Raw genomic sequence first — 15,207 nt, forward strand, 5'->3', positions numbered from 1 at the left:
TTCACATTCTTTTCAATATGGTTTATCACAGCATACTGAGTATAGCTCCCTGCGCGGGGTCATCGTTTCTTTGAAATCCATGTACCATTAATCTCTATTGTTAATTTAACCCATATATTCACTGAACCTCACGTTGGTCATAAAACACTGACTGACCTGATTCTGAGTTAAAAACCTTGCAAAACGCAGTGGGTATTCTGCTTTCTGATATTATGGAAAGCCTGTCCAGTACAGTAAGGTAACAGGGTTACTATATACTATGATTCCAGCATGTCATATAAAAAATACCATACAGGTATACTCGGGGCTTTATTCATACCTCACTAAGGCAAGACACAGAACCATCTGAATAAGAAAATGTTTGATTAGAAAGTGGGCTTGATAATTTAAGTCAATAAGAGATTGTTATTGACTCAGAGAATCAAGATTTTATTATTTTCTGAAAGTAGAGTTCAGTGCAATTTTCTGAGGGACTTTTGACAGAGTTCTCAAGCTATAGGAAAGAGAGGAGATTATTGGGTAAATCACTGTGACCTGGATGACACGGTGCTGTGTGGTTAGTTTTTTTGGGTGTTTCATTTCTTTCTACCTGGCTCATTGGTTTTGCAGCTCAGATCAGAGACTAGCTGAAAACATGTGTCAAGAAACCACATTGTTCCAAGGAAGAGATGGCACTAACATCTTGTTAGTGCATCTGCTTTTATATAAGCAGCATGGGGGTGGGGGGAAGTGGATCTAGGGTCAAAGTAGGCCTTCACAGGACCTAGAGACAAAGATCTCTCAGAGAAGGAAAGAAACACCTGTTACTGATAAAGAAAGGAAGGTCTTTCATTAATTGCGGACATAGCTGGTGGATGCAGTCTTAGCAGCCCATGTCAAGAAGCATTGATTTCTCGTGTCTTCCAGTTAGCTGGGAGTTGGCTGGTCTAGGATTTGCTCCACATACCTGTCTTCCTTGTTGGACCTCCTTGGGAGGCTACCAGAGGCATGTTCTTTTCATGACAATGTCAGAGACGAAGTGAAAAAACAGAAGACCTCCTAAAGCCTGGGCTCAAAACTGTCTCTGTCACTTCTGCCTCATTCGGTAGCCACAGTAAATCACGTGGCTGAAAACAAAAAGTCAAAGCGCAGGGACTAGACTCACTTGTTTAGTGGGAGGGATTGCAGAGTCACACAGCAAAGGGTACGGAGGGGGGAGCAGCAAGTGCTGGGGCTGGTAATGCCATTCTGCAAGGATGGAGAGAGAAGCTTTAAAGCTACCTACTTAACAGTTTCACTTAGAATTTGTCCTGTTTCTCCTTAAGTATATGAATAAATAAAAACTGTTGGCAAAGAATACAAACTGTAGGCTAGAGTGCACTAGTCTTCAGTATTAAAAAAAATATTTTACTCAAAGGATAAAATGATGAAAACACAGTAGTGCCAAGGTTAAAAAGGAATATACAGCTTTTTGCTAGTGTTTTCATTTCAAGAAGTGAGCTGTGTTTAGTCACCAGAGTGTCTGGATTTGTTGTCAAAACTGGGAGGCAGATTTAATCATCTCATGATGGTAACAGTTTTTTTTAGAAATTAAAACCTTACATTTGGAGTTCATTCTCATGTAAATGGTTCTAGACAAAACTTAGCAAATTCATTACTGTTGTACATGTTTGTATGTAAGAGTATATAACACATTTTACAAAAACAAATATTGAAATACTATGTATATTCAGTAGATGCACTCATTACCAAACCTGATTAAAGTAATATTTCCACTAATAGCCTCTTCTAACCTTGACCTGTAAGGGAATATTTTTTTTTTTGGGGGGGGGAATATTTTTACTATGAATTGATTTGATGTATGTAACTTGAGAATGATCTTCTTCCTGCCCTCTTTCTTTTTTTTAAAGCGAACTTTGCATAACTTATTGAGCAAGGTTTCTCCTTCCTTTTCTGCTGAACTTAAACAACTAAATCAACAGCATGAACAGTTATTTCATAAATGGATGTTGCAGTTACAGTAAGTACTATTATCATTGCAAACCTCTGTAAAATAAATATATTTACATAATAATATATGTACATAGGTCTATGCTAAAATCAAAGCAGTTAGACATTTTAATTTCTTTTTGCAATGACCTTGATATGCATTTTTACTTACGTGTAAAAATTTGAAAAAATAGGTGTTTTCCCAGTTTTATGACCCAAATGTAGAAATGTTATTATATGACTCTTCTCAGAAAAAGTTAATCAAATTTGAAAGCTTTTATAAACTAAATAGCCTTTCTTAGAATTATAAATTATTACTTATAAAAATATTTGAAAATGTAATTTGTCAAGATTGATAAATATATCAGATTTTACTTCAGTTTTTCACAGCCAAGTTCCTAAAATGAAAGAATATATATTTTTCTTTTAATCCCATTTTATTTACATGTACTATAGACCTTCAAATTTCATGAGATCTGTTCTATAAATATTATTTTACCATTTTTAAATTGTTTCTTAGAATATTTTTCCAATTTTATAATTTCTCAAATACTTAAGGTAAAATTTTAAACTTTCATTAAAATACCTAGAATGATAAAAATTAAAATATAGAAATTTTTTCTATAATTATTTTTATATTTGTATTTAAAAGAAACTAAGTATAAGGAAGTGCTTAAAACGTATGCTAAAATGTGAATGCAGTAAGAACATGGAAATTGCCACAGTTTTCCCCAGTTGATCCAGGTTTTCTTTTGCCAATAATAAATCAAAGGGTTATGCTAGTAAGAAAATTATTTTCTTCCCTGTTAGGACCTCACCTTCTCTGAGTAACTATCTATGGATCTGTTCATTATAAATTTATATAGCAGATCTTCACTCTAATCCTACCCCACAGCCCACCAATTCTTTTCTTCCCATATGTCAACTTTGATAACTTGATTTGCTTTGCTTCCCAGCCTAGACCTCATAGTCAGCTACCCCAGTGGAATCACTAGTTCACTGAATTCCTTTGCTTTGTTTTTCCTGCTGCTTTTACCTTGCTAATCTCTGCCTTTGGGGATTTCTCTCTTCTTTTCTTCTATTTCTAGGCTATCCTGCATTGCTGCAGAGCATCTCATAAATACTGTTTCTGATTGACCTCCATAAACAATCATGGAGTTGAACTTTAGCTTGACACTTCATGCTTGATGTTCTGGGTTGTCTCATCCACTCTCTTGACTTCAGTTGTTCTTTGTATGTGAATAACTCCCATAACTGTATCTCTAGCCCAGCCAGAATTCACTTCAGCAGCAGACTTGAATTATATTGAAAGTGTCCATGTAGAAGTTCTATAACTAATTCATCATACATAAAATTTAACTTATCTTAAACCCATCATTTCCACTTGCCCCAACTACATAGGGTAGTGAATATCACTTCATCATATAGTTGCCAAAAAACTGAGTTATTCTTAATAGTCCTTTTCACTTATCTTCCATGTCTAATCATTCTCCAAATCCAACCAATTTGATCCATAAAGCTCTTGACACCTTATGTTTTTCTCCATGACACCTAATTCAAGTCCATAGTCTTCAGTTTTACCCTCCTTCCTATCCATTCCCCAACTCAGCCAGTGTAATCTTTCAAAAAAGATCATGTTACTTTCCTACTTAAAACCTTTCACTTAACACCTGACTACTGACTTTAAATGATCATATTCCTTAGAATAAAATCCAATTAGTGTCTTAGTTGGTTTAACAAGACCTTTTGTGACCTGGCCCCTGCTTACTTTTCCAGTTTAATCTCTCAATCAAAACTCTACTTCAGCCTGTTAAAATTTTAGTTTCTTGTACCTAGTGCCTAGTTCTCTCTTTCCTCCTGTTACTTGAAAGGTTATAGGAAGCTCTGATACTTTGGCCGCCTGATGCAAAGAACAGCCTCATTGGAAAAGACCCTGATGCTGGGAAAGATTGAGGGCAGGAGGAGAAGGGAGTGACAGAGAATGAGATGGTTGGATGCACCACCGACTCAATGGACATGAGTTTGAGCAAACTCTAGGAGATAGTGAAAGACAGGGAAGCCTGGCCTGCTGCAGTCCATGGGGTCGCAAGAGAGTCAGACATGATTTGGCAACTGAACCACAATAGGAGCTAAAGAGAAAGCTACTGAAAGTTGGAACTGCAAGCTTGATGTACAGATAACAAAACTGTGCTCTTTCTTTATGTATGTTGGGAAACACTATATTAATCATTATTTAGCCACGCCAGTTCTTCCTGTATTCTTGATAAGCTTAAATTAAGGAAACTGGTTGATTATAAAATTGGCAATAAGTAATGAATTTTAATTTCATGCGTGCTGTTTTTCTTACAGCCTGGGGTTCAACATTGTGCTTTATGGTTTGGGTTCTAAGAGAGATTTACTAGAAAGATTTCGAACCACCATGCTACAGGATTGCATACATATTGTCATCAATGGCTTCTTTCCTGGAATCAGTGTGAAATCAGTAAGTTTTAAAAATGTTTAAAAAAGGGTAACATCATATCCCCTGCCAGTCCATACCACCATGTTAAAGAGGATGCTATTTCATATTCTGGAGCATTCGTTTTTTGTTTTTAGTTTTTACACTAGTATGATTGCTAAGTGTTTAAGATCACGTGTTTGGATTCAGAGGGTCCTAGCTTTGACTCCCCCTCCTTGAATTTCCTGTTTGGTAACTGAGCATGTATTAAATCTTAGGGAAATGTTAGCTTTGTTTACTCTGTTGACTATCTACAAGACTTCTCTGAAGGATAGGATTATGGAAAAATTCAATTTTATTATGCTTTTTTGTCACTTTGATACTCTAAAAATAGTAAAGATTTAAGTAATAGTTTATCGTTCTTTGATCATTTTTACACCAGATGCTCATTTCTCTTCATCATTTGAAAATGAATTTAAGCCTTTTGGGCTCTGGATATTAACCAGTGTAATACTCCTTTTTAAAAATGTCCTAAATGTTTGGACCCTCTTTCATTTGATAAATCTATAGTTTTATAATATTTCTCATATTGTTGGGTTTGTTTTGTATTTTCACTGCCCTGCTTTTATTATTTACACCTTTGCTTCCCCATTTCCTTTTAGCAATAACTTATGCAAAAAAATAAATTAGATCTACTTAATCTACTTACCTTAAAAAGTAGGACTCTTGAAGTGATTTTTCAAACTTGGTGGGAAATCCAAATTTATTTTTAATTTATTTTTTAAAAGAAAGGCTTGACTTGCTAGTTGTGTTTATCCTACATGACAGAATAAGTTATAACTGATGTATCTCTTGCACTTTTATGACATAGATCCTGAATTCTATAACAGAAGAAGTCCTTGATCATATGGGTACTTTCCGCAGTGTGCTGGATCAGCTAGAGTGGATAACAAATAAATTTAAAGAAGGTAATGTGAAGAAGATGTTCTGTAGTTATAGGGTGAAGCTAACTTCTACTTGTTTGTGTACTAATGTACACAAAAATGTGGACAGTTTTAATAATGATATTTCTCTCATTGCTGATTAAGATTTCTTTAAAATAATTTCTCCTTTCCTTTTCTGTGAACCTCACTTAACTAACAGGAAAGAATTGCTCCTGCTACCTTGAACTTATATAGCCAAAGCCTTTTTTTTTTTCCAAAACCTTTTACTTCAGAATAATTTTCCAGTTTTGTTTGGCTAGTGTAAAGTGCTTCCAGCCAATTGGGACATCTGTGTCTAATAGTTTTATATTGTTTAATATGTTTATAAAGTATTATTTCTTTATCCTGAGGAAATATCAATGCATTTGAATAATTTCGTATACTAAAATCAGAGAAATAGGGGGGAAAATTTGTTTTTTTGGTATGTGTGTTTTGGTTATATGAACATTTCAGAAAAATAAAAATAAAATTATTTAGGGCCTAACAATTGTCATTTAGTCATTGCTTAACAATTAATTGGGGGCTTCCCTGGTGGCTCAGATGGTAAAGAATACGCCTGCAATAACTAGACCTGGGTTTGATCCCTGGATCGGGAAGACCCCCTGCAGAAGGAAATGATAACCCACTCCAGTATTCTTGCCTGGAGAATTCCATGGACAGAGAGCCTGGCAGACTACAGTCCATGAGGTGGCAAAGAGTCAGACATGACTGAGCGACTAACAATTAAATGGAGTAATTGGTTATGCTTAATGATTTAATAGATGATTTTGATATTATTTGTATGCTCATTAAAATAGGTGCCTGAGTCATTTTCAGTATGTATATGTAGTATATAGTCTGTATTATATACTCTATATTATAATAAATGTATATTATCTATAATTTCTATTAAATATATTTATAACTTTGTAAATCATAAATATTTTAGTTATGTAACATGCATGTTATCCAAGTTTTACCTTCACTGACTTTTATATTTTACTTCTCTGACCTCCTTTGTGCTTTGAGGAATATCCTAGGCCTCCCCCCTTCTCTTGTTGTTTTTGTCTCTTGGCTTTTGTGATAACCGAGGTTTTCTATATTCTCTCTTAATGCTTAGTGTGAACTCTCTTTTAGGAATGGGGATCCATCCCACCTTGCAGTTCAACATGCACAGATTCACCTGCAAATCTAATATGTATCTTGCCTTATTTCCTATGCCTTATTAAAACTGGTTACTTCATGGACTGATTCAAGTGTTAACCATTCCAGTTGTCTTTAACTGCTTCAGAGTCTACTGATTTTCAATGAATTTCATTTTTTAAGAGTATAATAGTGTCTTGCCTGTTTTATGAGTGACTGACATATCTTCTCAAATAAATTGCATACCCCTGAGAATAGCTGTTTTGTCCTGTATTACCTTGATATGTTCTTCAATACATAAGCCTTGCGTGTGGTGGGGACTTTACAACTACTCATTGAAAATAATAATTGAATTCTCTTTCCTTTTAGATTCTTCTTTTGAACTCTTTCTTCTTATTCACAACTTGGATAGCCAAATGTTGAGAGGAGACAAAAGCCAGCAAATTATTGGACAGTTATCATCTTTACGTAATATATACCTTATAGCATCTATTGATCACCTCAATGCTCCTCTCAGTAAGTTGAATGTTAGTGTTTTTTCTTCTTGAGATAACAGTCTTTGAAAATTACTTTTCTTAATGTTGTAAGTCATGGCATTTGTATTGTTTTTACATATACATTTCCTTTGTTCCATGTTTTAAAAACACAGTTGACAAAAATATAGGTGTCCTCAATCTGATTTAGAACATAATTCTTGGAAATAAAAATTCAGATAGTAAAGGGTGTGTTTTATGGTAAAGTTTCTTGAAGAAGAGGAGACCCAACTATTACTTTGGTTTCTTTCTAATTTTTCTTTGTGAGACTGCAATATTTATTTTATGCCTTTAGTTCAGAGACTTTGTGATAATCCCATAAAACAAAATGCTAAATTATTAAACTTTTTAAAAGAATGCCTTGGTAGTGTTAATATATTTTAACCTGAATTTAATATACACATAAAGATTCAAATGGTGATTGACAATGAAATTAGATTGTGAGGTACTGATTTGGATGGGGAAATAGCAAAAATGAAAATTTTCAGGATTCAGTTTTTATTTAATGCTTTCTTGTTCTTTCCTAGAGTGGAATCTAGTAACAGGAAAATATGAAAATAATTAGTCATTCTTATTTTTTTTGATCATGTACTCTAGTGTGGGATCATGCAAAGCAGAGTCTTTATAACTGGCTCTGGTATGAAACTACTACATATAGTCATTACACTGAAGAAACCTCCTATGAGAATTCTCTTCTGGTTAAACAGTCTGGATCATTGCCACTCAGCTCCCTAATTCATGTCTTACGAAGCCTTACCCCTAATGCAAGGTAAGGATGAAAACTGTTGTTTCTTTTTAAAAAAAACTTTACACATTTTAAGATATGCCTTGTTAGGTTTGAATGGCAGTACTTAAAGTCCTTACTAAGTTTGCAGGATTAAGAGAAATATTACCAATGATAATAATAGTTGCTAGTACTGAGTTATGCATTAGGTAGACTACGCAATAGTAGTCTCAAATTGCCCAATAATAAAGCAGGGGTACCAGCATTTTTAATAGATTTTTATGTTTCTGAGTAAGAACATCTCAGTGGTCATCGTTGAGGAAACAGCAGAATTTTGATGGATTTTACTTACATGTGATAGTTATTTTTAATTACATATTGAACATTATGACTCAGACACAGGGCCCTTTACACAAAATAGCTTTTTTGATCCTCATAAGCACTCTAAGGTAGATGGTAAAGGGCACAGAGATTTTGATTCCTATCTATGTGGTTCCAAAGCTCATACTGTTAAACCTTGAAAATCTTTGTATATAGTGTCTCCAGTGAAACCCTTCAGCAGCCTAACCAAGATGCATATCTGAATTAATAACAGCTAGTTAATAAAGGCTAAGAAAAGTTGTATGTAGCATAAGCCAGCAAAAAATAAATTATGTAATTAAGCTGTTGAAAAAGGCTTTTTAGTAGCCTCACAGGGAGGCCACAGAGAAACGTACAGGCAGGTCCAGAGCATCCCTTTCCCATCCACCCCCTGCCAGTAGCTCACACCACAGAGCCGTGTTAAAACCAGGAGACTGACGCCGGCACAATCACAGCGCTCATCCAGGTTTCACTTCTGATTCGTGCACTGATTTGTACCTATGTGTTAGCTCTGTGCCATTTTCTCACATGTGTAACTTTGTCAAGATATGCAGCTTTATCATCACAAGACTCCCTTGTGATGTCAACCATCAAATGCTAATTTTAATGAATTTTATTATTCCTTAAAGCTATTTCTGTACACTTAAAGATTATCATTGCATTAACAATGAAATATGTATTAAGTGACCTCCCAGATGGCTCAGTGGTAAAGAACCCACCTGCCAGTGCAGGTGACGTGGGTTCAATCTCTGGATCAGGAAGACTCCCTGGAGAAGGAAATGGCAGCCCACTCCAGTATTCTTCCCTGGAGAATCCCATGGACAGAGGAGCCTGGCAGGCTACAGCCCATGGAGTCGCAGTCAGACATGACTAAAGCAGCTTAGCACATATGTTAAATGGGTATCTAATCAAAATTTTTGATGGAATTGGGAATAGAAAAAATGTTCGTTCAATTTTACTATTATGCTAACTCCTAATGGACTGTTGCAAGTTACTACATATAAACTTGGGAATCCAGCAATGCAAATATTCTCAACATGATACTGACTGCTCTAAAGCAATTATTTTTAGTTTGGCATACCTAAATGTCTATATGCTAGCCTCCGGTGCTTCTTTGGTTCATCCTGTACACTCCAATACACATTTAGTCTTTACTTGGTATGAATGTGATTGATCAAAAAATCTTCACCAAATTCAGCTGTGTACCAAGTTATAAAGTGGTCATTGAGATGACCCAAAATGTACTTATAGAAATTATCTTCTAGACTGTAATAAAAATGAAAATGCAAAGGTTTAAAATTTTTGCCATATCCAGGGACTTTTGGGAAGGTTAGTTTTGTATAATACTGCTTCCAACTAGTAGTTCTACCTGGGACACTCTCCTACAGAAACAGTTCCAAAAACATGAAAGAATATTTATTATGATTTTATTTAATGTGGTGTTATTTTTTATTAAATTGGAAGTAATGTGAACATCCAAAACCAGTAGGAAAATGGTAAGTTTGTGGTATAAGCTGGCATTAAAAACTGTTTAGGAAGAATTTTAAGACATGGGAAAATAAATAAGTGAAAAAGTGAGGTTTAAAATGGTGTATACCATATATAAATGCTTGAATTTATGTTTTCACAGTGCTTCATTCCACAGAGACTTGAGAAAGCAGCATATGCAAATATGATCTCCACATCAAATGTTAGTGGCTGTAATTTTAGGGTTATAGAATTAATATTTTTCTCTTTAGTTTTTTCTTTAGTTTTTATTATATATTCCAGGTTTTCTATAATAAACTAATCTCTAGTCTAAAAAAAAGTTGACCCTTGAACAACATGGGGGTTAATCTGTGTCTTAACTTTTCATAGTCAGCACTCCATATCCCACTGCATCTGCAGAGTCAGTTAACTAGGGACTATGTCGTACTGTAGCATTTACTGTTGAAGAATATACATGTGTAAGTAAGGAAAGGAAGGTAATATAAACAGGCTAAGTGTTTCACAGTCTTTGTGTACTTGACTATTAACTGTTATCTGTGGATGTTAACGTTCTGGATTTCAATTTGTTTTTGTTTTTTTCCTTAGGGGAATTTTCCGGTTACTAATAAAGTATCAGCTGGATAACCAGGATAACCCTTCTTACACTGGTATCCAATATTTATGATATTAAATTGTGTGACCTTTGTTTCATCCCATAAATTCTTTTTCCTGGAATCTAATAATAGCATTACAGTGTTTCACAGCAGTGAATAAATGGTTTGCTCCGTGATCACTGTGTCTGCCATATCGAAAATTTTCAAGCAACCCTACAGATACACTGCTGAGCAGGCTATTTGTATTATTTGTCAATACAAATTGAAAAGCAAATCCAGTTTACTTCTTAAATTTCCTCTGCTATGGATGTATGTCTACCAACTACATATATTTCATATACTGGGCAACTTAGATTTTCTTTCATTTGCGTGAAAATAATCTGTTAAACACACATTTTAATAATCATTCAGGGGACTGCCCTGGTGGTCCAGTGGTTAACATGTCACCTCCCAATGTGGGAGTTTCAGGCTCGATCCCTCATTGGGGAGCCAAGATCCCACATGCCTTGTGGCCAAAAAACCAAAACATAAAGTAGAAACAATATCGTAACAAATTCAATAAAGACTTTGAAAAAATATTAAAAAATCATTCAGTTCTCACTTGACTTACTGGTTCCCTCTTTTAACACTGTTTACAACTGTTTACAACTGCCCATGAGATTATATTATACTTGGCCACAGTTGACTGCTTTCAACCAATCAGTTCTCTTAAAAAAATGTAAGCCACAGTATATAACACCTAAATATTCTCTAGTTTTGCTTCTTCGAGAGGTATTTACTCAGCATTTACTGACTGCTTTGACATACTCGGGTGATAGCACTTTTTTCCTGTGTTTTTCAGCATGGGTACGCATACATGGGGTCATGTCTTAAATACTGACTTATGTTCACATCTTCTTTTGAACTCTCCAGGACTTTGTTTTCAAGACTTTTACCAGCAGTGTCGGGAGGCATTCCTTGTCAATAGTGATCTGACACTTCGAGCCCAGTTAATTGAATTTAGGGACCACAAGCTTATAAGAACAAAGAAGGTGAGACTTTGCTCTATAACATTGTATGCCAGGAATAGGTCTCTTGTTTACTTAAGGACAAGTATGCCTATTATGAAACTGAGGTTGCCTTGGTGGGTCACAAGGATCCATTTAGGCGGTGTGCCATTTGAGTTCTGTAGAAAGAAGGTAGAAGTACTCCACTTTAGCATGGAACAGAAGACTTATGTTCAGAGTAACAAACAGTTCTAGTTCAGAGTAACAAACAGGCCATAGAAATGAGTCAGATAATCATGTTCCCTTCTCCTCTATTCATTAATCCTGTCTATGTGTATTGAACACTAACTGTGTATATTGCACAAAGCATTAGGATACAGAAGTTAAGCAAAAACCTAATTTCTTGTCTGATAAAGCTTAAAGTCTTAATGGAGAAGATGGGCATTTGTCAAATAATCACATACATGTAAAATTTAAATTGTGGTTAAGTCCTATGATCAGGAGGGACATGGTTCTGAAAGAACATATTAGAGTAGGTGGATTTGACCTAATTATGTGTATCAGAAGAGAGCACTGAGCTGAGACCTAAAGGAAGACTAGGAGATTTACAGTCATCAGGGGAAGGAAGAGCATTCTAGGCAGGAGCAGCCTGTAAAGAGTCTCTGGAACAGGACAGCAGCCAGTGTGACACAATCCTGTTTCATTCTGAAATAATGAGAAGTCACTGAGAAAACTGTTCTGACAGTGGTGTGGGGAGTGGGGTGGGGCAGTGTAAGGTGGCCGCTGCCAAAGCTCAGTGCACACAGACCAGCTAGGAGGGTGTTGGTAGCCTGGGTGAGATGGTGGTAATCTGGACTAGGTTAAAAAGAGAAAAGTGGTTGGGACTCAAAATGGACAAGAACTGATGACAGACTGGATATGGGAACCAAAGGAAAAGAGAGTGTTGAGAGTGATTCCTGGTTTCTGGCCTGTGTTTTTCCTCCATAACCAGAGAGATGGTGGGATCACTGGATGAGAAGCTGAAAGAGCAACATTTTGGGGGAGATAGAGCATGAGTTCATGGTCTTAGTATATTTGGACTTACTCCTGTTGAGTTTCTCCTGACATTTTCAAGTGGAGGTGTCAGCTGGGCATTTGGATTCCTGGGACAAGATACCAGAGAAAAGATCTGGGCCAGAGATAAAAGGTTATGATTCCTACATATTTAGATTATAATGGAAACCAGGCTTTGGTGAGACAGTCTAGAGAGAGAACATATAGTGAGATTAGAGGGCCAGGAACTAAGCCTAGTACTGTGATATTTAATGGCCAAGTAGAAGATAAGCCTGCAGGGGTGGAATAGCCAGAGAGCCAAGACGTCATGGAAGCCAAGAGGAGAAGCATGCTTTTAGGTCAGCAGTGTCAGGTGCTGCCGAGAGGCCCAAAAGGCAGAGACTGAAGATACGTAATGAATTTAGGAAAATGGAATTCCTTGGTGGCCTAACCAAAAGCTCTTTTGGTGTGACATGATAATGATGGCAGTAGGTAGGATGGCTTGGGTTGAGTGAAAAGTGAGGAAATGGAAACCACCATTTATAGACAACTCTTCTGGAAAGGTGCCATGGTTTTATGATGGTTGCAGAGAAATGAGGAGTCTAGTGAGGATTGTTTTAAAATTGGAGATACCTGAACCTGTAGCCAGTGGGAAGGATCCAGTTGAAAGGGGAATAAAAGAACAGAGGTATCAGTAGTGTAGCATTTTAGAAAGAGCAGGAAATACCCACCTTCTCATTCTTTAGTCTTCTTTTCCACTATAAAGTGGTTTAACTATAAACTCAGTGTATTTAATAGCTATATATCCCTGTGTGTCCCCTGGCTGCCCTTGTTATTTATACTTCTCTATTCATGTAAAGTATTAAGGAAATCAAGTCCATTTTTTGTTTAACATTTCAAATACATTTCTTACGAATGACTAACATTCAGGTATTCTCACATCTTTTAGGGAACTGATGGAGTGGAATATTTATTAATTCCTGTTGACAATGGAATACTGACTGATTTCCTGGAAAAGGAAGAAGAGGAGTTATAAAGCACTCCTGTACTCTTGAAACCTTCCGTGGAAGATTATTACCCCAGCTGCCACTCCTCTAAAGTGTTGCGTTTACATCCAACATTAGACTCTTCAGTGTACAAGATTTTAAGTGGGGAGGGGTAATGTCATCACCCAGAACCGTGATTAGCCTGGCTGGTATACCATCCTAGTTCTATGCAGCGGTCCTCAAATTGGAGAAAATGTGCCTTTCATTCATTACCTCTCTGGAGACTTCTTGCTGGAAGGAACAGTGTGCTCAGGGACTCTTTGGAACTGGATGTTTTTGAATTCTTTTATACCAGAGATGATGCTCCTAATTTTTTGAGGGCCTTTTATCACTGTATTTGCAAATGTGCTTGTTCCAGAGTGTGAAAATTATAAAGACAGTGGCATAAAGTAAATCTGCTTTATTTGCTATTCCACGTGTCAGAACTGAAGAGTATAATGGAGTAGGCAGATCATCTTTTACTGTTTCTGAAATGGCTTAATAAAAGGTACAGGACTGGGGGAAAGTAAGTGATTTTCAGCTTTCTCCTTTTGGATTTAGGCTACATGCTGATGGAGGAAGGAGCATGATGCTATTCAGTTGGGAAAGTGGGAAAAACCTAACAACTGTTTAGGGTGTTCGCCCATCCCAAAAAGCACATGAACAACAACAGATCATGCTCCTCGAGACAGTTAATGTTTGTGCCATCACATTCACAACATGAGTGAGAAGTCAGGCTAGAGAAACACGATCCTGAAATTATGTTTTAGTTGTTTTTTTCCAAGGCAACAGAAAAATTTAATTATTCTTGTATATCAATGTATTTTTTTCTTTTCTTGAATAACATGCAGATGAATAGCTTATTAATGGCTGGCTTTAAGTTAATTTTATTTCTCTATCAAGTAGGCCCACCTAAAACTCACTGTAAGACATTTCAGTTTTTTCTTAAAGTGACAGTTTTAAGCCTCCTAAATACACAACCCTTTTTTCTTAGGAAAGAAAAAAAGGCTAACCTTGACCACTGGAGTCAGCAGATAGTCTTTACATACTCCCTGAAATGTTTCATACTTGGAAGTTAAATTCTCTGTCACTGTAATATACTGCATCAGCATTTCTCACTCATTTCTTATCCTGTAAACCCCTTTTACGAAAATATTTCCCAAAATGCCCAGCATTTTAAAAATCATTTCTTTGTGTCATATAATGAAGTAATTTTATATTAAATCCATGTATAAGGGGGGTTAGTCTTAACCATAATTACTAATCAATATTTAAACAAATTTGTACATGAATAGGATTCAAAAATTTTTTAATTGTACCAAAGGATATTCAGTGAAAAGTGAGTTTCCTTACCATTCCCCGATCCAGTCCTTTAGGCAGCCATTAACAGCATTTTAAGCATTCTTCCAGAGGTATTCTATGCACATCTAAGGGTATTTGTCTATATTTCTCCTTTTGAAAACACAAATGGTGGCATATGATACTTGCTGGTTTGCACCTTTTTTTTTTTTTTTTGCTTAATATATTTAGTTTATAATAACCTACAATATATAAAAAAAGTATACAAAGTCTTTAATGACCTACTGTGAAACTTTGCATTTGCCCTTAAATTTATCTACTGGTTTATTTTTATATTTTTTGTGTCTATACTGTGCAAGCAATATGTGTGAATAGTCTACTATTAATAAAGAAATTTGAATAGAACTTTTTTTTTTTCATTTATAGTACTGTTTTTTTACTTAAAACTCCCAGATTCTCTGGGACCTTTTTTTTCCCCCCCCAGCTTTTGGCAATGCAATACAGCATGTAGGGTCTTAGTTCCCCAAGGAGAGATAGAACCTGCACCCCTTACATTAACAGCACAGAGTCTCAACCACTAGACTGCCAGGGAAGTCCCATAAAGTGCTATTTTTTTTACTAAAAATATTTTGAAGTACTTCAAAAATTTTATGAGTG

General features: G+C 35.8%; 1 protein-coding gene across 4 annotated transcripts in view; it reads left to right on the forward strand.

The window, feature by feature from the left end:
• The window catches only part of ORC2 (origin recognition complex subunit 2), a 36,088-nt gene extending 21,133 nt beyond the window's left edge, over positions 1 to 14,955 (forward strand). For all 4 annotated transcript variants that reach the window (XM_043446087.1, XM_043446089.1, XM_043446086.1 and 1 more), the window contains 8 exons: positions 1,890 to 1,999; positions 4,318 to 4,450; positions 5,277 to 5,373; positions 6,880 to 7,026; positions 7,641 to 7,812; positions 10,201 to 10,262; positions 11,121 to 11,239; positions 13,176 to 14,955. In XM_043446087.1, coding sequence (XP_043302022.1) covers positions 1,890 to 1,999; positions 4,318 to 4,450; positions 5,277 to 5,373; positions 6,880 to 7,026; positions 7,641 to 7,812; positions 10,201 to 10,262; positions 11,121 to 11,239; positions 13,176 to 13,262 — 927 coding nt within the window. In that variant the 3' untranslated portion in view covers positions 13,263 to 14,955. The remainder of the gene's footprint in view (positions 1 to 1,889; positions 2,000 to 4,317; positions 4,451 to 5,276; positions 5,374 to 6,879; positions 7,027 to 7,640; positions 7,813 to 10,200; positions 10,263 to 11,120; positions 11,240 to 13,175) is intronic.
• Positions 14,956 to 15,207: the final 252 nt, after the last annotated feature.

Source organism: Cervus canadensis, chromosome 24 (assembly GCF_019320065.1).
Source record: "Cervus canadensis isolate Bull #8, Minnesota chromosome 24, ASM1932006v1, whole genome shotgun sequence".
Lineage (NCBI taxonomy): Eukaryota > Metazoa > Chordata > Mammalia > Artiodactyla > Cervidae > Cervus > Cervus canadensis.